The 22,951-nt window shown below is 46.5% G+C and overlaps 1 protein-coding gene across 1 annotated transcript in view; it reads right to left on the minus strand.

The window, feature by feature from the left end:
- GNB5 (G protein subunit beta 5) overlaps positions 1 to 22,408 on the minus strand; it is a 40,912-nt gene extending 18,504 nt beyond the window's left edge. Inside the window, exons 1-5 of the mRNA XM_080808331.1 lie at positions 22,155 to 22,408; positions 12,933 to 13,069; positions 9,759 to 9,800; positions 7,566 to 7,642; positions 2,596 to 2,728 (exon numbers count right to left, since the gene is read on the minus strand). Coding sequence (XP_080664457.1) covers positions 2,596 to 2,728; positions 7,566 to 7,642; positions 9,759 to 9,800; positions 12,933 to 13,069; positions 22,155 to 22,266 — 501 coding nt within the window. The 5' untranslated portion in view covers positions 22,267 to 22,408. The remainder of the gene's footprint in view (positions 1 to 2,595; positions 2,729 to 7,565; positions 7,643 to 9,758; positions 9,801 to 12,932; positions 13,070 to 22,154) is intronic.
- Positions 22,409 to 22,951: the final 543 nt, after the last annotated feature.

The following is a 22,951-nucleotide window of genomic DNA, read 5'->3' on the forward strand; positions in this document are numbered from 1 at the left end:
AAAGAAGAACACTACAGGCCAATGTCTCTGATGAACATAGATATAAAAATCCTCAACAAAATATAAACAAACAGAATTTAACAATACATTAAAAAAATCATTCACCATGATCAAATAGATATTTATTCCAGAGATGCAGGGTAGTTCAATATTCACAAACCAACATGATACATCACATTAACAAGAGAAAGGATTAAAAACCTTATAATCATCTCAGTAGATGCAGAAAGAGCATTTGACAAGATTCAACGTCTATTCATGATAAAAACTCTCAATGAAGTAGATTTAGAGAGAACATACCTCAACATAATAAATAATAAAGGCCATAAGTGAAAACTCACAGCTAACATCATAGTCAATGGGGACAAACTGAGAACATTTCCTCTATGATCAGGAAGAAGACAAGGATGTCCAGTCTCACTACTTTTACTCAACATAGTACTGGGAGTCTTAGCCAACAGCAACCAGACAAGAAAAAGAAAGAAAAGGCATTCAAATTGGTAAGGAAGAAGTTAAAGTGTCACTTTTTACAGATGACATGAGAGTATATAGAAAACCCTAAGGATTCCAGCAAAGAAACTACTAGAACTGACACATGAATTCAGTAACATTGCAGGATAAAAAATTAATACACAGAAATAAGTTGCATTTCTATACACTAATAATGAAGCAGCAGAATGAGAAATTAAGAAAATAATCCCATTTACAATTGCACCAAAAAGAAGAAAATATCTAGGAATAAACTTAACCAAGGAGGTTGAAAGACCTGTACTCTGAAAACTGTAAAACATCAATGAAAGAAACTGAAGACGACACAAACAAATGGGAAGATATTCCATGTTCCAGAACCAATATTGTTACAATGTCCATACTACCCAAAGCACAGATTTAATACTCCCTATTAAAATACCAACATTTTTCACAGGACTGGAACAAACAATCCTAAAACTTGTATAGAACCACAAAAGACTCCAAATAGTCAAAGCAATCTTGAGAAAGAAGAACAAAGGTGAAGGTATTACAATCCCAGCTTTCAAGATACACTACAAAGCTGTAGTAATCAAAGCATTATGGTACTAGTGCAAAAACAGACACACAGATCAATGGAACAGAGTAGAGAGCTCAGAAATAAATCCATGCTCTTATGGATTAATCGACCAGGAAAGGAGGCAAGAAATATCTAATGGAAAGAAGACAGTGTCTTCAACAAATGGTGCTGGGAAAACTGGACAGCTACATGCAAAAGAATGAAACTGGGCCACTTTCTTAGACCACACACAAAAAGTAAACTCAAAATGGATTAGAGACTTAACATGAGAACTGAAGCCATAAAATTCCTAGAAGAAAACATAGGCAATCATTTCTTTGACATTGCTATATAAACATTGTTCTAAATATGTCTCTCCTGCTAAGGGAAACAAAAGCTAAATCAAACTATTGGGATTACACCAAATAAAAGACTTGCACAGTGAAGGAAACCATCAACAAAACAGAAAGATAACCTACTGAATGGGAAAAGATATTTGCAAACGACATATCTAATAAGGGATTAATATTCCCAATACAGAAAGAACTTATACAACTCAACACCAAAAGAGGCAAGTAATCTAAGTTAAAAATGGCTGAGGACTTGAATAGACATTTTTCCAAAGAAAATATACAGGTGGCCAAAAGAAGCATGAAAAGATGCCCAACTTCACTCATTATCAGGGAAATGCAAAGGAAAATTACAGTGAGATATCACCTCCCAACTGTCAGAATGGCTAGTATCAAAAACACAAGAAATAATAAGTGTTGGCCAGGATGTGGAGAAAATGAATCCTCTTGTACTGTTGGGGGGAATGCAAATTTTGGTTCCTCAAAAGTTAAAAACAGAACTACTCTATGATCCAGTAATTTTACTAGTGGGTATTTTACCCAAAGGAAATTAAAATACTAATTAAGAAAGATGTGTGTACCCCAATGTTTATTGCAACATTATTTATCATGGCCAAATTATGGAAGCAATCCAGGTGTCCATCCATAGATGAACGGATAAAGAAGATGTGGCATACAGATACAGATACAGATATAGATAGATAGATACACACACACAATGGAATATTATTCAGCCATAAAAAAAGAACGAGATCTTGCCATTTGCAAAAACATGGATGGAGCTACAGATTATAAAGCTAATAAGTGAGATAAGTCAAAGACAGACAAATAACATGATTTCACTCACATGAGGAATTTAAGAAACAAAACAAAGAAAAAAAAAGACAAATAAAAAACCAGACTCTTAATATGGAGAAGATTGATGGTTGCCAGAGGGGAGGGATGGGTGAAATAGATAAAGGGGATTATAGATAAAGAGCACATTTATCATGATGAGCAGTGAGAAGTGCATAGAACTGTTTACTCATATTGTGCATGTGAAACTAATATAGCACTGTATGTTCACTATACTTGAATAAGATGATGATGATGATAATAATAATGATAATAATAATAGAGGGACACTGCAAAACTTCCTCTCCTTGCCACCCTTCCTTGGTCCTCGGTCACTTCCCTTGCTCCCCGGCAGGCTGAGCCACCACACGGCCACTTACTGACCTGCATGTCTGAGTTGGTGAAGCTGCAGGCCGACAGGTAGTTGGTGTGCATAGCGACGGACTTCTTTTTGGCAGCCATGTTTTCATTTTTGTCAAACGTCAGTGGATACACAGAACACTTATTATCCAAACCACTAGCATGGAAAGAAAGAAGTGTCAAATGCTAATATAAGGCAACAGGATACGAGTACACATTCTCCTTCTGGCAAACTTTTCAAAATGTTTTCCTTTGGCAACGTCGTGTGTTATAAACTTTCCCCCCAACCTGGAAGATTTTCAAATGTACCGTAAAATTGAAAGAAAAATAGTACAGTGAGCACCCAGATCCCTTCACCTACATTCACTAACTTTGCCTTTTGTCCTATTTGTGGGAGCAAACTCTGAACCCATTTGAAGGTAGATGTAGACATGACATGTTACACCTAAAGACTTCAATTTGTAAATGTACATCTTCTGAAAAAAAAAAAAAACACAAAACATTCTCCTAGATAGACACTAGATCACTATCACACCTGAGAAAACGAACACAAATTCTCTAACAGTATAATCAACCATCTGTATTCAATCTTCCCCAGTTGTCCCCAGGATCCAGGGCCCCATCAAGATTCACCCACGGCATTTGGTTTTTATAGCTTTTTGAGATCTTTTAATTTAGAAAAGACCTTCCACCTCTGTTTTTGTTGTTCAAACAAGAGATCTTAGGCCAACGGTCTTGTAGAATGTCACATACTCTGGACTCGTCACATTGTTTCACAATGGTCATGTTCAAGTATAACATTTTCGGTACTACTAGTATACAGATGATACTGTGTACTCCTTTCTCTTTCTCCTGCTTCACTTCAGGAGGTTTGCGATGCCTACTGTCTCAAGACTGGTGATGCCGACTTTGATCACTTGGTCAAAGTGGGGAGCACTACATCACAGCATGGTAAATGTGACTTGCTTGTAATTAGTAACTAGGGTTTGCCACTTCAAGACCATGTGAAGATCCTGCTTCCCAACAACCTTTCACACAATGACTTTAGCACGATTATCTTGTTTGAATCAAATGTTATTTTAGGAGAACAAAATGGTGACCTTCCAATTCGATCATTCCTTCTGCATTTATTAGCTAATATTTTTTGGTAAAGAAAAATTCCCCCTCCCCTCTCACTGTATATACCTGTAGGTTCTTTTTTCTCTTTAACTCTGTTATGAGCCATTACTATCACTATCCCATGTGAGGCTCACATTGTCCCACATTTGGGCAGTGGAGGGCCCCTTCAAGCAGCTCCTGTTTCTGTTGGATATGACCCCACTGGTCCCTGGATGTTTCCTTGCTTTCTGGAACAAGAAAATATCCTAGGCTCACTTTATCCTTTTCCTGCCCAGACCTACAATCAGCCTTACTCCAAGGAGCCCTCCTTCCTTTTAGTGGACAATGACATTTGGGGCAGGGGGGCACTCTCTTCTGATGATGCCCTGGGGATCCTAGGGGAAACCTTAGCCTTTCCAACTGCTCAAGGGGGCAGGTGTGGACTTGGGAATTCTCTTACCAGTAATTCATAAGCCTGTGGGTGAGAACAATTTCCAGTTAGACTGTGGCATTGTACCAACATGCTCAGTTTAGTTTTTTTTTTTTTTTTAAGATTTTATTTGAGAGAGAGAGAGAGCATGAGTAGGGGAGGGGCAGAAGTGGGAGGGAAAGGGAGAGAGACAATCTCTCAAGCAGACTCAGCCCGAGGCAAGACTTGATCCTACAACCCCAAGATTGTGACCCCAGCCCAAACCAAGAGCCGGATGCTCAACCGACTGAGCCACCCAGGCGCCCCTGCTCAGTTTAGTTTTTGATGCTCTTTCCTCGTCCACTGGACCCCATATTTTATTTTATTTTTTTTAAGATTTTATTTATTTATTTGACAGCCAGAGATCACAAGTAGGCAGAGAGGCAGGCAGAGAGAGAGGAAGAAGCAGGCTCCCCGCGGAGCAGAGAGCCTGATGCGGAGCTTGATCCCAGGACCCTGGGACCATGACCAGAGCCGAAGGCAGAGGCTTTAACCCACTGAGCCACCCAGGCACCCCTGGACCCCATATTTTAAATATTTGTTAATATTACACCAATATTTACACCTTGAACTCCCTTTGCTTCTTTTTCCTAACAAGGTGCAAGGCAGCCAGTGCAGTCAGTCACTGACCGTCTACCACACACCAGGGCCGGGAGACAGATACGACAGAGAGGAAGGCACGAACCGTTCCTCCTCTCTGAGGAGGCTGTCACCACAAACCTGTCTTCCTGGGCCTTGTAAAATTACCCTCTTCCCTGCTTGGCCCCCGCCCTCATGGAAATCTTCCCACTGCGTTCAAACAAGAAATAGCTGACAGAACCATTCTCCAAACTACTGCTAAAGACACTGTTCACGGGCCGCCTGGGTGGCTCAGTTGGTTAAGCAGCGGGCTCTTGATTTGGGGTCAGGTCACAATCTCAGGGTCAGGAGATGGAGCCCTGCATCAGGCTCTGTGCACAGCAGGGAGTCTGTTTGAGATTCTCTCCCTCTGCCCCTCCCCTCACTCACTCATCTTCTCTAAAAAAATAAAACAAACAAACAAAAATAAAGACACTGTTCACTATGTTATTATATCTATTGCATACTGCAGAAGGATCTACCCGATATATTCTTTCTGAAATACAGACCCAGCTAGCTGATATCTCAGTATCAAGTATTGAGAAATGATGTAACTTCTTCAGCTCTATGCATCTGCTAACATTAATGCCCAGTTAGAAACATATTACCCAGAATTTTAAAAAAATATATAAAGTGTTTATTATTCCTAATGAGTAAGAACTGATCTTCCCTAAAGAGAGGTCAGCTTTTGCCCTCAGCTGCTGGGAGGTCATCTTTGAGCCCCTGGAATGGCCCGCCTGACGGGAGAGCAGCCTTGGCTCACAGACTAACAGTGTGATTTATGATGGGGGCTTTAGGACACACACTGTGAGTTCTGACCTCCCCACAGGACCCAGAAACTAAAGGTATTAGCCTAAACCTCTAGGACATACTGGAGACTAAGGGTCAGCTACATGGGCCGTACGTGATTGAGTCCCAGGAAAAACTCTGGACCCCAAAGACTCTGGCGAGTGTCCCTGGTTGCTAAACCTCTGTATTGTCACGCACGGTGGCCAGGAGGAGGTAATGCCATCCATGATGCCATAAGGAGGGGACGACTGAAACTCCAGGTTTAGACCCGGCCTGGACTCTGTCCTGGGCACCTCTTCCTGTGGTTGGTCCTAATTTGTATCCCTGCACTGTGAGAAAACTGTCAGCCTAGGTAGAGCACTTCCCTGAGTTCTGTGGTTGTTCTAGCAAATTATTACACCTGAGGGTGATTGTGGGGACTCCCAAGTTTGTGGCTGAGAGCTGAAATGACAAGTTTTGTGGGGATGGTACCTTCTTTTGGGGGGGGGGTGCCTTCTAACTATACAGCTGGCCGAACTCCTTTACATTTATCTTATTTTGTGTGTGTATGTATACACACACACAAAATAAATGTACTTACACACAGCATATACACAAATACATATATACCTATATATATCACGTGTGTATGTCTGTCTCTTATTGTGCTTACCTCATATCCTGGCAAGAAGTAAATGGGAATGGATTTTATATAAACATTACCATTCAGTTACAAAATGGAAATATAACCTACTTTTGCACTATTAAAAAAAAATTAGAAAATGTGAAATACATGTGTGTGAACATGGGTTCCAAAGGCACATGGGGTCTTGGCAAGTGTAAAGTGAATGAAAAGATGCCCCAGGAGCACTTTGGTGGCTCAGTGGATTAAGCCTCTGTCTTCGGCTCAGGTCGTTATCTCAGGGTCCTGGGATTGAGTCCCGCATCGGGCTCTCTGCTCGGCAGGGAGCCTGCTTCCCCCTCTCTCTCTGCCTGCCTCTATGCCTTCTTGTGATCTCTCTCTGTCAAATAAATAAAATCTTAAAAAAAAAAAAAAGATGCCCCAAATGGCCCCTCAAAGGGAGGGATGTTGAGGATGACCATTGTGTGACTCTGGCTGGAGAAGGCTCCAAACTTTTTGCTTAGAGGCCAAGGGTTTTCATTTTTGAATTGAATCTCATTTCTCCTGATTATAAAAACAACATATGCTTATTTTCAAAAATGGAAAATTATAAAAAAGAGAAAACCCCATAGTCCCATCTTCTACAAGGAACTACTATTGGATTTTTTTGGTACAGTTTATCATAAACTTCATGCCTCTTTTCTAAACATGGCTGGAATCCTATGGTAGAGGTAATTTGGATGGTTCCAGAATTGTTTAACACAGGGACAGGGAATTATGTTGGTTGCAGCTTTTACTGCCCATTCTGTTAAAATGAGCTACAGGAGAATAGGGGAAAAAAACACCATCTACCTAGCAACCTGAATAATTACTTACCATAATTAAGAAGTCTCTTTTTTAATGATTGTATAAAATAATACCTTCAACTCATGTCCCACAATTCACTTAATAATTTCCTTTGATGGACACATTATTCCTCCCTACAACCCCCTTTCTTTGCTTTATTTTAGATAATGCTACAATAAATATTACTGCTCGTGTGGCTCTTCTATATTTTGGATCACTCCTTTCAAGCAAGTTGTTAGATGTGTGGAATCACTAGATCACAGGTTATAAATTTTTCAAGGCTTCCAATACACATTACCAACATGTTTTCCAAAATGTTTGCACCAATTTATAGTCCCAGCTGACAGCGTTTGAGAATAGAGGAGGCAGGTCTGAAACTTGAGCTACTGTCAGTCTTTAATGAAAATAAGTATGAAAGAGAGTTTCATGGTTTCTTTTTTAAGGGAGTTCAGGGACACACTGCCTAACCAATCAACAAAAACAGTAAGTTTGGGTTTGTTTGCTTGTTTTTGCCCATCGAACAGTGTTTTATGGCAGAGAGGAGATCTGAAAAGCTGCTTGACCCCTACTTACCCACATGCAATGGCGCATCCCGACGGGGCATATGCACAGGCCATCACCCACGTGCAGGGCATGGTGACTGCGTGCTCCTGAAACATAGAACGTGAGCCTCATAGAAAGAACGAGCAGCACTCCTACACAAATGTATTAAAGTGTGGAGCCCAACATGGGGCTTGATCTCACGATTCATGAGATCGTGACCTGAGTGGAAACCAAGTTGGATGCTCAACCACCTGAGCCACCCAGGTGCCCCTACTTCTTTCTTAATGTGATACTCCCCTTGTTCTTCCGAATGAATATTGGGGCTCATTTTCTGTGAAAGGTCTGTCGGAATTTCACTTCAGTTATATGCTTTACCTTATTTACTCAGATTCTCCCTATTTTCAAAATCTACTCTTAAATGATCCTACATGTATGCTGTGTTTGTTGCCCTGTGAGTATCCAAGGGCCTCTGTCCCCTGTGGGTCCTGACACCTTCCTGGGAAGATCAGGATGAAAGCGGGCGAGGGCAGGGTGATCTTCAGAGACCCCATAACATGGGAGCAATGAGAACTAGAGGTAGCAGTTCCCGCTCCTGGCTGGTGGTCGTGTCACCCACATTCTCCTGCATGCTGACAGGGAACAAAGCCACAATTCGAAACCTTCTGCATCTGTGGGCTTCTTTCCCTGAGAGACATGGGCCCTGGTTCCTGGCTCCAACACCAGCAAGATGTGTGGCCCCAAGCAGGATGGCCACCTGTCCACCCCCATCGGTGAAGGGAGAGGATGGAACTAGATGATTTCAGTAACTTCCAGTGCTGGTCTTCTTTCCTGTTATGATTCTCTGTGTTTTTGTGGGGGAAACACGGGCCCTGATACTGCTCACAGAAATTCTATCACTCACAATTACAGCCTTTCAGATGCCTAGAATAACCCACGGCAGCAAACGGCCACTCTGAGCACAAGGTGCCACAGGCCCCCTTCCTTACAAGTAATAGCTATGTTCCCTGTCAGGGGCCACAGTGGCAACACCATGCCTCCCCAGAAATCAGGCAGTGTGTGTTCTATGACATCCTAGGGCTTTTAAACAGAAGCAACAAAACCCCACACACTCTTGAAGATGCTAAGGTGCACTGGCAGAAGGAGAGGCCTCCAGGAGGGAGGTGCTGGAGAGGAAACCCCCCCCCCCCCCGCTAAGCTGCCATCTTTACTATTTCTCAGGGGCCTGACCATGAGGGGCTCTGCTCCAGAAGATGGTTCTGGGCCCCCCTTGATCAGGCTGTGTGCACCTGTCTACTACAACACTTACTAAACACGTTCAATCATGCAGAATATGGATGCTGCTGGGTTTGAGGCGCACAGAGGTCTCTTTGTCTTATGCGGTGAAAGAGAAGACCTTCCCTGGATAAATAACAGAACCAGTATGGAATACGTAGTAGTTGTTACCGTAAAAGGCAACATGAGGCAGGCTTGTGAGCACACCTCCACAGAGATTTTCGCCTTTCTCTTTAGTTGAGTCTAAATGTAGGTCGGATTTGGAGCTGAGCACGCCCAGGCCCGACTTGCAGACTATCACTGGAGAGTCAGTTCAACTCCCTGCAGCCTCAGCTTCCCCTGGCCTCTGCCGTCTGCTCACGTCCATGGTGCTACAGAGTCCGGTCAAAGACACAGAGGACAGGGGTGCCTAGGAGGCTTAGTGGTTAAGCATCTGCCTTTGGCTCAGGTCACGACCTCAGGGTCCTGGGATTGAGCTCCGCATCTCAGCGGGGAGCCTGCTTCTCCCTCTGTCACTTCCCCTGCTTGTGTTCCCACTCTTGCTGTGTCTCTGTCAAATAAATGAATAAAATTGTAAAAAAAAAAAAAAAGACACAGAGGGCAGAGAAAGCTGGGGGTTCAGGAACCTCCTACCACCCCTCAGGAGAAAAATAATATATGCATATGTGAATCTGCTGAGTTTTCCAGGCCAGGCCCTTTTCGGCATTAATGTTAGTGCCCTCTCTGGGGGCTCTGGTGCTCCTGCTTGGAGGAGGGGTTTCAGCTCGGGATGGAGATGGATATGGCCATGGGCTACTGAGCTGTCCCAACACAAGATGGGCTTTCCCAGGGTTTCCAACCCCAGACAGGCAGCCGAGGAGCCGCATGACCATGGCTGGGGGTATCTGGCAGGGAAGTGGACAGGGCTGGGACTCTGAGGTGATGCTCAAAGCACCACGGACAACCTCTTACCTTGTTAGTAGTGAAGGAATCCCACACGATCACCTTCCCATCCTGGAGGGAAAAGAATCAACAGCTTAGGAGTTGTCAGCCAGTCCTGACAGAGAGCTGCTGAGAATGCTCGGAAGAGCTGTGTCTGGCTGGGCAGCGTGCAGGAGACAGCCAGAGTGAGCACCTGGGTATCAGAACCTCCAGCCAATCTCTGAACAACAGGGAGGGAATGGGGGGCTGAACTGTCCAGCCCGGTTACAGGCTCAATTCTCAATGGGATACTGCTTGTGGAATACAAAGCAATGCTCAGAGACTTCTAGGCCATTTAGAAACCAAGCGCTGATTGTTGGTATCTTGTCATCGCCCACACGTCCTGACAAGAAGCTAGACAGGGGTGAGACAGACCTGAAATTACCTCGAGGTACTTCCCAGGTAACTAGTGGTCTCTTACTTCCTCCCTCCCCACCCCTACCAGCCGTCCTGGCTCCTGTGCTCCATGCTCCCCGCTCTCTGGGTCAGAGCCCCACCAGCACGCATTCAGCTCTGGGCTGCGCAGGCCTGACATCAGCGTCACTTCCCCACCCGGACGTTTCACATCTGTGCTGAGAACAATGTGCAACTCCTATCTGTCACGGTGGGGCCCCCTCCGCAGAGCACTCACTGCCAAGGGTGGGCTCGGGGCTGGCAAGGCTACTTTCACCGTGACGGCTGCTGCAGTCACACTGGGGCTGTCAGGGGTCACCACAAAGTCGTGTGTGTGTCATACAAACCCACAAGAGCCCTGGTCCCTACAGGGCAGCCACCTGCCCGGCATGTGGTGTGTGGGTCCTCTGGGTCCCCAGACTCTGCGTGACAGAGGAAGAAGATGGCCGAGTCAGCCGCCTCCAGAGCAGGCTTGGTTTTTATAATCACTGAAGCCGTTTGGAGCTAAATCGGAACAATGAGGTAAGGGTGGGGAGGAGAGACGCCACTCAGGGACACAAGCGAGGTCTGATTATCCAAAGTGACATGGTTGCTTTCTTGGCACGATCCACTGGAAGACTTCCATATTCTTGCTGCATGTGGCTAAAGGGCCCCGGAAAAAAGTCTAAGTGGGCCACCTGGGGCCTTTCAAAACTCCTAAGCACATTGGCTCTTCCAGTCTAATTTCTCTGACTAAATGCCCAAACACATTTGAGGTAGATTAGGTAACAGGGCAGACAGGAGGGAAGGAGCTCCAGACCTGTGCCCCGGGACCCCCCCTCACCTGGAGCCTGGCTCTCCGTGTGTTGTCCGAGCTGGCCTTCCTTCTGGCAGCTTCCTCCCCAACACTGCCTGCCTGCCCGGCCCCACTGCCCACCTGCTGTGTGCTCTGGAGAGAAGAGGGCACCCAAGAGGCTAAAATCAGCTATGAAACCAAATGTGGGCCTCTCCACAAGCCCAGATTTATACACCAGGGGCCTGTGAACCTGGAGAGACCACCCCCACCCCAAGCCCTACCCCACGCAGTCAGGCTAATTAATCTCCTGCCTGCAAGAGAGAAGGGCTGCTCTGAGTCACTCCGTCTGCTCCAGAATGTTCCTGCTGTTTCCAGCCTCCTCCCACACCCACCCCGCTTCTAGTCTTCTCTGCAGCAGAGCAGGAGGGATGGAGCGTGTCAGCAATGTCCCTCCTCCCTCTCTAATAAGAACAGCATGTGAGTGACAGAAAAATCCAACATCTATTGTACTTTGAAGGTTAAAAAAAAGTCAAAAAGGCTAGGTAGCAACATGTGTTTCTTGATAACCACTTGGTAAAAAAAAAAAAAAGTCTGGAAAGAAATGCTCTGAAATAGTAATAATGGTTGGGACAGGGCGGTGGGAGTAAAACGGTTTCTTTGTTCTCTTTTTCAGGGTCTTTTTAACATGGTAACATACGTAAGAGATAAATGTTTTATGAACATAAAAGAAAGCAAGTACAACGTGACACATTAGATCTACAGGTAACACAGGAGATTAAGAACACCTGTCCTTACCAAACACAACCTGACACAGATGTTGGTGGGTGTGGATTATTTAGATCAGTACAGTTTTTATATTTAAAAGGGCTATTAAAAATCCCAAAATTGTCCTTTGGAAAATCTGGGCTGAAAGTAGGAATGGTGGGAGAGGAGTCCAAACTGGCCATAAAAATAGAGGACTTTGGTTTATAATTTTATAATTCAATGCATGTTACATCAAAATAGACATAAAAAGGACCAAGCAGTGATCACCAGACTCCTGACAGTCACACTTTTGTAGAGGCCCCTCCCTCATGTCAGGGTTGGAAAACAGCAGGAGTGAAGGGATGTCACCTTTGATGGCCTGGCTTCGGCCTCCTTCTCCCCCTCTTGCTCTGGGGAAGGCTGGCTACCATCTTGTAAGCAGCCCCGTGGAAAGGTCTACATGGTGAAGAACGAGGGCCACCAGCCGACGAGCCATTTTGGAAGTGAGTTTCTGCCCTAGTCGAGCTGTGCTGTGACCTCAGCCCCGACCAACATCTTGACTGTAACCCCATGAGGGACTCTGAGCCAGAACCATCCATGGGACGCTACATCAAAAACTAATGATGTACGTACTGGTGACTAACATAACATTAAAAAAAAAAAAGAACCACCCTGATAAGCCACCCTTATCTGGCTCTCAGAACCATGTGAAATAATAAATATTTGTTGTTTTAAGTTGCTGAATTTGGAGGTAATTTGTGATGGAGCAATAGATAAAACTAGTATGTAAGATGTAGAAGAGACTATGTCAACTACATAAAATGAATGAAAAATTATACTTTACAAAATATGTATCTTAAGTTTATTCTTTAAGGCATAAAAAGAGTTTAGGAACTCTTAAACTAAAAGAAGCCACAAGCACTTATGTCCTCAATTTGGGGGGGAAATGCCCCACTATCTAAAAAATGAATTTCATTCCCAAATACAGCCCTGAAGTACGCTCAGGAAAAAATAATTCTGAATGGCTTCTCAGATATAGTTCACGTTTCAGTTATTACCATAACTCTGAATCCACCCAAATCAGTGACATCCTACAGTCTGCAAGAGAATGCTTCACTATGCTAACTCACGTCCTGTGGAGAATAAGCAGAGGGATTAAGAGCAGACAGGGTTTTCTGAAAAGGAAAGTTCTCTTTCTTCTTCAGTGATCAAGTGAGACTCTTGCGTGCCCTCACAGAGCAGATGCCACCTACCTGGGAGGAGCTCACGATCCTCCTCTTATCTTTGCACCAGTCCATGCAGAGAACCTTGTTCCCATGGCCTTTGAGGGTCCTCCTGGTCTTCATGACAAACTGCCCCAGAGCTTCCACCCGCTCGGCCACCTGGTGCACTAGAAGGACAGGCTACAATCAGTTCCGTCACCAACGACTGGATTCTGAGCCATACGCTGGCAAAGGGATGACATGGGTCTTTGTGGCCACAGCTTGATTCTCCTGGTTTTGTTTTGTTTTACTGTTATGCTTTCATAACACTCTTTTAAACTCAGGAGAAGGTAGAGACAACACTGTCATTCTCTCTTTGTGTTTAATACCCCACATCTTTCCGAGCACGTCTATCTCTGTGTGCTGAGGGATCAGCAAGACGACCTCATCTACAGAGATGACATGCCTTCCACCACACAGAATTCTCCTGCTGAAGGACCACAGCTCTGCAAGGTGGGCAGGGCGAGCAGCAGAGAGAGACCACTGTCCCCATTTAACAGGTGAGGAGACTGAGGCTCGCAGGGTTCTTTGGCTACAAGTTCAGACGGCCAACTGGGAGAGAAGCTAGGGCTTTCGTTTCTTTTACCCACCTTTCCAGTCACAAGGGAAAGTGACTTTACAAGAACTGTCCCATTAGGTGGCGGAACGTGCACCCACGCTGCTGTTCGACAGGCACTGTGACTCCTGGCTGAAGCCCCTGTACCTAGCACAGGCCTGGGACCTGTTGGGGGTCTGGTCACGTGCTGCAGGCAAGAACGGATGAGGGAGCCACCACATGGTACACCCCCGGGGTTTATTGAAAACTTCCGGTGCCAATACAGATCAGTATTCTACAAGTCTAAACACGTGACCTACAGGAGCAACCCACACCAGGGAGGAGCTCCAAAAAGGAATCTCTCAGGGGCTGGGCCCACGGCCTCTTTCCTGAGCCTGTCACTGAGGAGTCCTAGAAGGAGCCACATTCCCACGAAGAGACCGTCATGTCCCGGCCCCGCATCCAGAGGTGAGGAGACTGAGGCTGGGGGACCCCACGGCTTCGCCCCCTTGTGCAGTGCCCTTCTGGTTAGAGGCTGTGCCCTTCTGGTTAGAGGCTGTGCCAGAAGGAAAAACTGGGGCTCCAAACCGCTCTCCCCCACTTCTCCTTCCTCCAACTCTCCCAGCTGGGCCTTTCCCCCAGGCAGGTGAGAGGGAAAGGGGCATCCGAGGCAAGGGACAGACCCAGGAAAGGTGTGGAGTCTCAGCACCACTGCGCAACACAGTGGTGGGGGGGTGTGAGGCAAGGCAGCTAGCCCTCTTCCTTCCCAGAAGCTGCTGCCACATGCTGGGAAGTGCCACCTCCCTCATGGAAATGGAGCAGGAAGGGCCAGACTGGGCTGTGGTTTAAGCCTCTGACAACAGCACGACTTCTCAGAAACCCTCCCTCCCCCCGTCTCTCTAAACACTGCATTGTGTATTTCCTAAAAACAAGGAACTCTGATAGAGCCACAGCATATTATCAAAGTCAGAACATAAACACCAAAGCGATGCTACATCCAATCTACAGACCCTACTGAGTTACTCTCCATTGTCCCAATAATATCTTTACAGCAAAAGAAAATCCAAGAACCATGGGCTGCCCTCAACTGTCATGTTTCTTTAGTTTCTGGTTAGAGTTTTCCAGCGTGGGCTTGTCTGCCGCTTGCTCATGATCAGATGCGGGCAACACGTGTTTGGAAGGATTGCCATAGACCGACACGGAGTCCCCACCAGCGCGCCCCGTCAGGAGGCACCTGTCGTCCCTTGGTCCCATCACTGGCATTGTGCGCGCTGACCATTCGGTTGGGATGGTGTCTGCCAGGTTTCTTCACTGGAGAGTTACCATTTTGCCTTTTGTAACGAAACTGTCTGCAAATACCCCGTCACTCTTCAAACTCCTATACCCTCGTTTCAACATCTGTTCATGATTCTTGCCTGAATGGGTGATGATGATGGTTGGCAAGTGATTCTCCTAATTCCATCATTCCTTCTGCATTTTTAGCTGTCTTTCTAATAAATGGAGACTCCCCTCCTCTTCAGTGTATTTATTCACCCATTCATATTAGAGGGACTCATGGATTCTTACCTTATTCAAGGGGTTATAATCCCTCAGCATTATTATTTATCTTAATGCTCAACTAGTAGCTGATTTCTTCAGTGGGAGCCCCGTCAAGCAAGTGCCAGACCTTCTGACATGTCCCTATTGTTCTCTAAGCAATTTTTTAAAAGATTTTATTTATTTATTTGACAGAGAGAGAGAGAGACAGTGACAGAGGGAACACAAGCAGGGGGAGTGGGAGAGGGAGACGCGGGCTTCCTGCTGAGCAGGGAGCCCAATGTGGAACTCCATCCCAGAACCCTGGGATTATGATGTGAAGGCAGACGCTTAATGACTGAACCACCCAGGTGCCCCCTAAGCATTTCTTATTCTAAGCTCATGTTCTTTCCCTGCTCTGGTCCTAGAATCAGCCACTTTTCCCAGAAGTCTTGGTTTCATTTAATTGCCCCATTTCTTTGTGATAAAAGAATAAGAGTGTGAACCAGTTAAAAGTCTCTGTGAAAACCCAAACTATAAAAAGTCCTTGCTGAACTATGAAGTATTACGTGAGAGGTGTCTGGCTGGCTTAGTGGGTGGAGTGTGCAACTCTTCATCTCCGGGTTGTAAGGTAAAGCCTCACGTTGCGTGTAGAGATGACTTAAAAATAAAATCTTAAAGGGTGCCTGGGTGGCTTGGTGGGTTAAGCCTCTGCCTTCAGCTCAGGTCATGATCTCAGGCCCTAGGATCGAGCTGCATCCGGCTCTCTGCTCGGCAGGGAGCCTGATTCCTCCTCTCTCTCTCTCTCTCTCTCTCTCTGCCTGCCTCTCTGCCTACTTGTGATCTCTCTCTGTCAAATAAATAAATAAAATCTTAAAAAGATAAAAGTACTACATGAACATGCAATTATTATGCTATCACTTCTGCTAAAACATTGCATTCTTTTTTTTTTTTTAAAGATTTTATTTATTTATTTATTTATTTGGCAGACAGAAATCTTAAGGAGGCAGAGAGGCAAGCAGAGAGAGTGGGGGAAGCAGGCTTCCGGCCGAGCAGAGTGCCCGACGTGGGGCTCGATCCCAGGACCCTGGGATCATGACCTGAGCCAAAGGCAGAGGCCTCAACCCACTGAGCCACCCAGGCACCCCAAAACATTGCATTCTTTATTGCCACAAATGGCACAGCAGTTTTTTACAGATACATTCTTAAAAACACACTGAATATAGTTTAAAGATGGCAACTTTTCTAAATTCTTATAGGCCATTTACACAAGTCTGTACCAGCTCAGAGCTGCGAGCACATTTTATTTGGTGTTTTGTTTGGAAACTTCACATTGATATCATTGCTGCTTTCCCTAATTCAGCATGGGGACAACCAGAGCTGTTTTATGTCCCTCTCATGAAAATTAAAAAAATTAATGAATTAAAAAGATGACTCACCTAATTGATATGGGGCCTTCCTTATCTAATGTCAGTCTGACCATATCCCGGCTACTAATAATTTTTTTCTCACTGCATTTTCCTTTCCATATATAGGTTTACTCTAAACCCACTCCATCCCATCTCTATCTGGCAAATCTCACATCTGTTAAGTTGAAGAGTTACAGCTTGAATGATGTCTCTAGAACCCTGAGTACATGCCAGGTACAGAAAAGAATAAGACAGTCCCTGCTCTTCCCAAGCTCATGGTCTGCAGGGGGCAGATCGCAGCTGTAGTGAAGTAACAGAGGTGGTGGGGAGCCCAGGGTAACCCGGCTAACTCTGCCGGCAGATGTGCCATCAGGAGGGGACGTCACAGGTACCTGGTTTTGAAGGATCCATAGGAACTGGAGTAAGGAAAGGGGAGGCTGAATCACCTTCCAAATTTTGCACCAATAAACTGTCTTTGATGGCCACTATTTGGTGGAAGATCTAAGGAACCGAGGATGAAAAATTATCCAAAGCTAATTCTAAAAAATTCATTTTGCAACCCAAGTGTCCATTGATAGAGGAATGGATAAAGAAGATGTGATACACACACACACACACACACACACAATGGCATACTTCTTGTACAAGAATGAGATCTTACCATTTGTGACAGTGAAATAAGTCAGACAGAGAAAGACAAATCCATATGACTTCACTTATATGTGAAATCTAAAAAACAAAACAAAACAAAACAAATGCAGAAGCAGACGCATAAATATGGGGAACACACTGAGGGTTGCCAGAGGGGAGGAGGTGGGGGATGGGCAAAATGGGGGAAGAGGAGAGGGAGGTACGGGGTTCCAGTTATGGAATGAATAAGTCATGGGGAGGGTGGGGGGATGGGGAACCTGGGTGATGGACATTAAGGAGGGCACATGTGGTGTGAGGAGCCCTGGGTGTTATACTCAACTGATAAGTTATTGAATGTGACATCTGAAACTAATGATGTACTATAAGTTGGCTAATTGAATTTAAATTAAAAAAAGAAAAAATACTAAGCCACGGAGATAAAACAGGATAACAGCATAGAGAGTACAGTCAATGATATTGTATAGAGCTGTCTGGGGACAGATGGTAGCTACTCTCGTAAGTAGAGCATAACCTACAGAGTTATCAAATCACTGCTGTACACCTGAAACTAATGTAACACTGTATGTCAGCTAGACTCAATAAAAAAATACAAATGAAAAAATTAAAAAATGGATCCTCTCTGGTTCTATGGATTGAATGGGGTGAGATATAAAAACCCTCAAACACTTGGATGGAAGGAAAACATCCGCAATCACATTACTTCCTGTGTGCTTGAGATTTTGGAATTGCTCCAAAACATACATTAGCTACACACAGAAAAAAATCTCCCCAGAGTTCCCTAATTAAAAGCTGGAGAGGCTAAGCAATGGTGCAGTCTTTCAGACGGAGTACTACATGTCTCCATAAAATAAAATAAAAATATTGACACTAAACAGAATGGCAAAATGACAGGGGGAGCTAAGTAATCCATTGTGTTAATTTAAAATTGGGCTCAAGCTCTGCATCTAGTACAATCCCAAGAATGCTCACAAATAATTAGCACAAACATAAAATCATAAGTTATGAAATACACCAAAATATTCAAAGTGGCTACTTTGGGTGGTGGAGTTATGAATGGCTTGTTTGCTTCTAGATTTCTAAATTTGTTATAGTGGGCCTTGGTTTATTATGGAGGTACCTTAGAGACACTTGTGTGAGCTAGCTTGTTGCAATTATGAACACAGAGCGGAAGCAAGGGGAGAGACAAAAGGCAGGTTTGCTCTTTGCTCCCTCTCATGGTTGCAGGCAGCATGGAGGAGAGCAGCAGTGAGATTAGTTTGTAGGGAAAACTCACGTCCAGCCTCAGGCCACACAGCATATTTCCTTAAAACTTGGAAAAGGCCAGTCAATGTATTTGCTTCAGACTAATCCAGAAATTGGTTTTCCTTGGTTTCTCCTTAAACCACAAAATCAGAATAGTCCAAGGCTCCTGTTATCATATAGCCTTTGAGAATAAAACCTTTCACAAAGTCACATTTATAAGAGATAGAAAAGTGAATAGCATCTGATGGTAAGTCCTGTGACTTGCCCAAATTTCCTCTAGATATGTATTCAAGAAATTACATACATCTTCTTTGAGTGGCTTTGTTCCTACGCTATATTAGAATCTGCCCTCTAAGAGGCTGGGAATCTGGAAGAAGCCCCCCACAGCCCCCACGAGGCTGCCATACATGCTGCCTGACATAAACACAGCATGCCTCCTGCCTGTTCTGGCTCATTTTTCTGTTTAATTTCAAGTTAAGGACTCTTTAAAGTTGAACTCTTTTCTTTGTTCTTGATCTCGACTCTCATTCCAGTTCTCATTTTTTATTACCAAAGCAGGAAATGCACAGATGGGTATACAGTGAAAAGTACCTCTACCTCCCCTCACTCCCCTGGGCTCTCTCTAGAGAAAACAAGTTTCTCATGTATCCTGCCACAAATTCAATGCATATACAAGCATCCCTTGTTTAAGCTAATGAGATCATGTTATATATACTGTTTTGTATTTTTTCAATTTCATATTGAGACCTTTTCATACACATTCGTGGATTTTTTTTTCCTTTTTAATGTAAATCTCAATTGCCTGAGAGATGGCCTAGCAGGGTGAGAAGGAGAGCTAATACTAGGAGCCCAAACCCTGGCACCTACCCCCCCATTCTCCCTTAGAGTAGCTGCAGAAGCTTAAGGCATTCCCTTTACCCTTCCCTGGATCTCAACAGTCTCCTCATCCATAAGATTATGGAGAGGAGGAGAAGGAAACTTTTTGTGCCCGAGGACTGAGGCTGAAGCAAGTGACCCTTCTAGTTTTGAGAACTGCGGGATAGGACCTCCAAAGATCTCCATGTCCTAATCCTTGGAACCTGTAACTGTGTTACTTTACATGGCAAAAGGGGCTTTGTATATGTGATTGTGTTAAGGATCTTGAGGCGGGATGATTACCCTGATTTATACAGGTGGGCCCACTATAATCATAAGGGTCCTTATAAGAGGGAGGCAGCCAGATCAGGGTCAAAGGTGAGGTGATGACAGAAAGGTCAGAGGGTGTGGGGCCACAAGCCAAGGATTGCATGCAGCCTCCAGAGGCTGGAAAAGGCAAGGAAGAACCTCTCTCCTAAAGGTTCCAGAAGGAATGAGGCCCTGAAGACCCACTATAGACTTCTGATGTCCAGAACTGTAAAAGAGTAAATTTATGTTGCTTTAAGCCCCTATGTTTATGGAAATTTCTACAACAGCAAGAGGAAACTAATATAAGCTATAACTTCATGATTCTAAAATGTCTTACAATCAAGGAAGGAAACACTTACCCATGGTAGAAGGTAAGCAGAAGGCAGGGGAAACATCCCGAAACATCCCGTAAGGGGAAACATCTAGGGAGGAGGAAGCTCTGAAGGAATAAGGTGAAAGGCAGAGGCCCAAGGCCCGGGGCTATGGAGTTTCATGTAGGCTGGCTTCCCCTTGGGACCCATATAAGCCATTTCATCTATTTAACGTTGGCCAAAGGTCTGACTTCTATCCATATGGAGACAGACCTTTCCACTGTGAGTCCAAAATTCAGCACTGGCTTCTGAGGGTACTGCATCCTGGCAGGATGGGGGTTCCCTACTGAAAAGCTCTACCTGACTATCTCTCTGCCTTAAGGCCATTTCCCAAATCATGGAAAAGGCTGAGAGGTTCCCCGTGGGCAGTCTGCCCTGCGGATGAAGAGCTTCTGGAGAACCTCCTCTGCACAGAGCCCAAAGGGACTGGGCACAGAGCTGAAGTGGAGTTCTGACTGCCTGGGCTGGGATCCTGGTCCCACCACTTACTGGCTGCAGTCCCCTGGCAAGTCCCTTCACTCAGTGTCCTTATCTGTAACATGCAGAAGTCAGAAGACTTACCTCAGAGGCACCCACCCCACACTGACAGCATCATCGGCAGACTTTGCCCAGTGCCTCCCAATTGCTGTTCCCTACCACTCGCTGATAACAGAAGCCCAACTTTATCTGGGGATGACAACGTGTCCAGTTCACTTCTCCCTTTCCCAGTCTTCCTTGCAATAACTATGCGACCTACTTCTGGCCAATAAAGTACAAAATCTGTTGGGAGAAAGGAGGCTTTGGGGAAAACTTCTGCTTTCCTGATAAGGAGAACAAGAGGCTGGTGCCCACATTGCCCCTTCTTGCCCTGGATACAGAGGTTATGTCTGGAGCTGTGGCAGTCATATTATAATCATGGGGCTAACGCCAGTGTTTTCAGGGTGATGGAGAAGAAAGCCTGGAGTCTGGGTCCTTGATGGCACACTAGGCAGCTGAACCAAAGCTAGTGGTCATTGACATTTCTTCCTGTGATATAAGGAAAATAACTCCCAATTTGCTTTATTTGGGGTTTATAGTTCATTGTAGCCAGACACATCCCTAAATGATAAGCGGTTTAGCATGTCTCTGATTTAAAGAAGGCCCCTTGGAAAGAAAGCACACTCTATAGAGTCACGTCATCTGCTTCTATCAAGTGATTTTCGAAGAAAGGCATCAGGCGCTCACCGACCTAGCATGAACCCCATGTTTCTTCTCCAAATAGATTTTAAAAGGGGTGGCATCAGATAGGAATGGTAGGAGCACAATGTAGAGGGGTGCCTGAGGGTACCATGGCAGGGGTGGGGTGTGGGGGGGAGGCTGTGCTCAGCAAAGGGGAGCTGCCACCCTCAGAGCTGAAAAGCAGATAAAGCCACTTCCCCAAGCCTGGCCCTGAGCCCAAACTCTGCTGAGGACAAACCATCTGACGGTAAAGGGCAGCAGATCCCACCAAGAGTCATTTAACCTGGCTAATTGCTGGCTCATAAAAATCACAGAGCCGTTTCTGAATTATGATGGTGGTCAATAATTAAGTTTATTTAAGACTGGCATTGCTCTTTTATGCCAAACACACCGCATCCATTCAGAAGCTTCTTTTGCTTTTTTTCTCTTCTGCTTCTTTTCCCCTTTTGCTTTTCCCTTTTGCTTCTTTTCCTCTGCTTTTTCCCCCTCATCTGGTTCTCCGGCCCCCCCTCCCAGGAAAGGGGGCAGAGTGGAAAAATGAGGTTTTTAACTCAGAGCCTGGTTCCTCGTAAAAGCAAAACTGAGAAAAGGCACCACAGTGATGGAGAAAGCTAAATGATGGAAAAACAAAACGGGAGTTTACCCTAGGCCGCGCCCACTAGGGCTCGAGGCGTTGGCTACCGCCGACACCCCCCTCCACCCGGCTCCGGCAGGAAGGCAACCAGTTCGCAGCTCCCAGGCAGGTGATGGAGGGAACTGGTCCCAAGATCCTTCAGGGGGTGGGGTGGGAGGTAAGAACAGCGGCCAGGGGCTGCTACCACAGGCGCCCCCGCCCAGAGGCGGAACGGCCTCCGCTAGCGGGCGGGGGCTCTGCAAGGTGTCCCGCGTCTCCGAGGGCCTCCCGGCTCGGGCCCCACAGCCGCGCACCCCGGGGCTCGGGGCCGCGACCCGCGCCTCACCTTGCGCCCGGGAACCGGGGGCCCATCCCAGGCGCCGGCGCAGGCCTGGCTCCCTCCCCTGGAGGCCCAGCGCCCACCCCCACCCCCAGCCAGCCGCGCTCCCCCGGGGGCCGGTCTGGTTCCCTCGGCCCGCCTCCCGGCGCGCAGCCCCCGCCCCGGCCCGCACTCACGCTCCACGTCGTGCAGCTTGGCCCGCTCCTCCTCCAGTTTGCCCTTGAGGCTCTCGGCCTCGCTCTTCAGCGACGCCAGGGTCTGGTTCTCGTGCAGCCCGTCGGTTGCCATCTTCGCGCCGGGACGCGGCGGGGAGGGAAGCGGAGAGCCGGGATGCGGGTGAGCGGGCGACCGAGGCCTGGCCGGCGAGCGGGCGGGAGCGGCCCCGCGCAGCTCCACCGCCGTCTCCCCGGGCGCGGCCCCGCCCTCCGGCGCTGACGCGGCTGCTGCGAGCCGGGCTGCGGCGGCCGACTCCCCCCCTCCGCCCGCCGCACAGGAGGGCACCGGCGCCCCCTCCGCGCCTCCCCCCCGCCCTGGCACCTGCCGCGCGCTGGCGCTGTGCCCAGGGCGATGCCCTCGGTGGTGCTGCTGCGCACACCACCCCGGAGCCGGGAGTATCGTGCCCATTTTACCGGTGGGAAAACCGAGGCTCAGTGATGGTAACGTGACTTGCCGGAGGACACGCACCTGGTGAAGGACCAAACTGGGATTCCAACCCAGGACTGCCTGGCTCCTGGGAGCCGGTAAAGTCACGCTGACACGGCCTTCCTACCCTCCCCATCCCCGGCACCGGTCTCCCCTTAGTGGGACTTGATAGGCTGCCCAGTGGCTGCTGCCTGCAGAGTGGCTGAGCGAGGAGTGCCGGACGAGGCCCAGCCCGCACCACTCATACACTGATACCGGCCTCACCTGGGTGCCTCTGGTGCTCCCCCACAACGAATCCGAAACTTTCTTCCTTTATTGACTTAAATATGCA

Source organism: Martes martes (assembly GCF_963455335.1).
Source record: "Martes martes genome assembly, chromosome: 7".
NCBI classification, from domain to species: Eukaryota; Metazoa; Chordata; class Mammalia; order Carnivora; family Mustelidae; genus Martes; species Martes martes.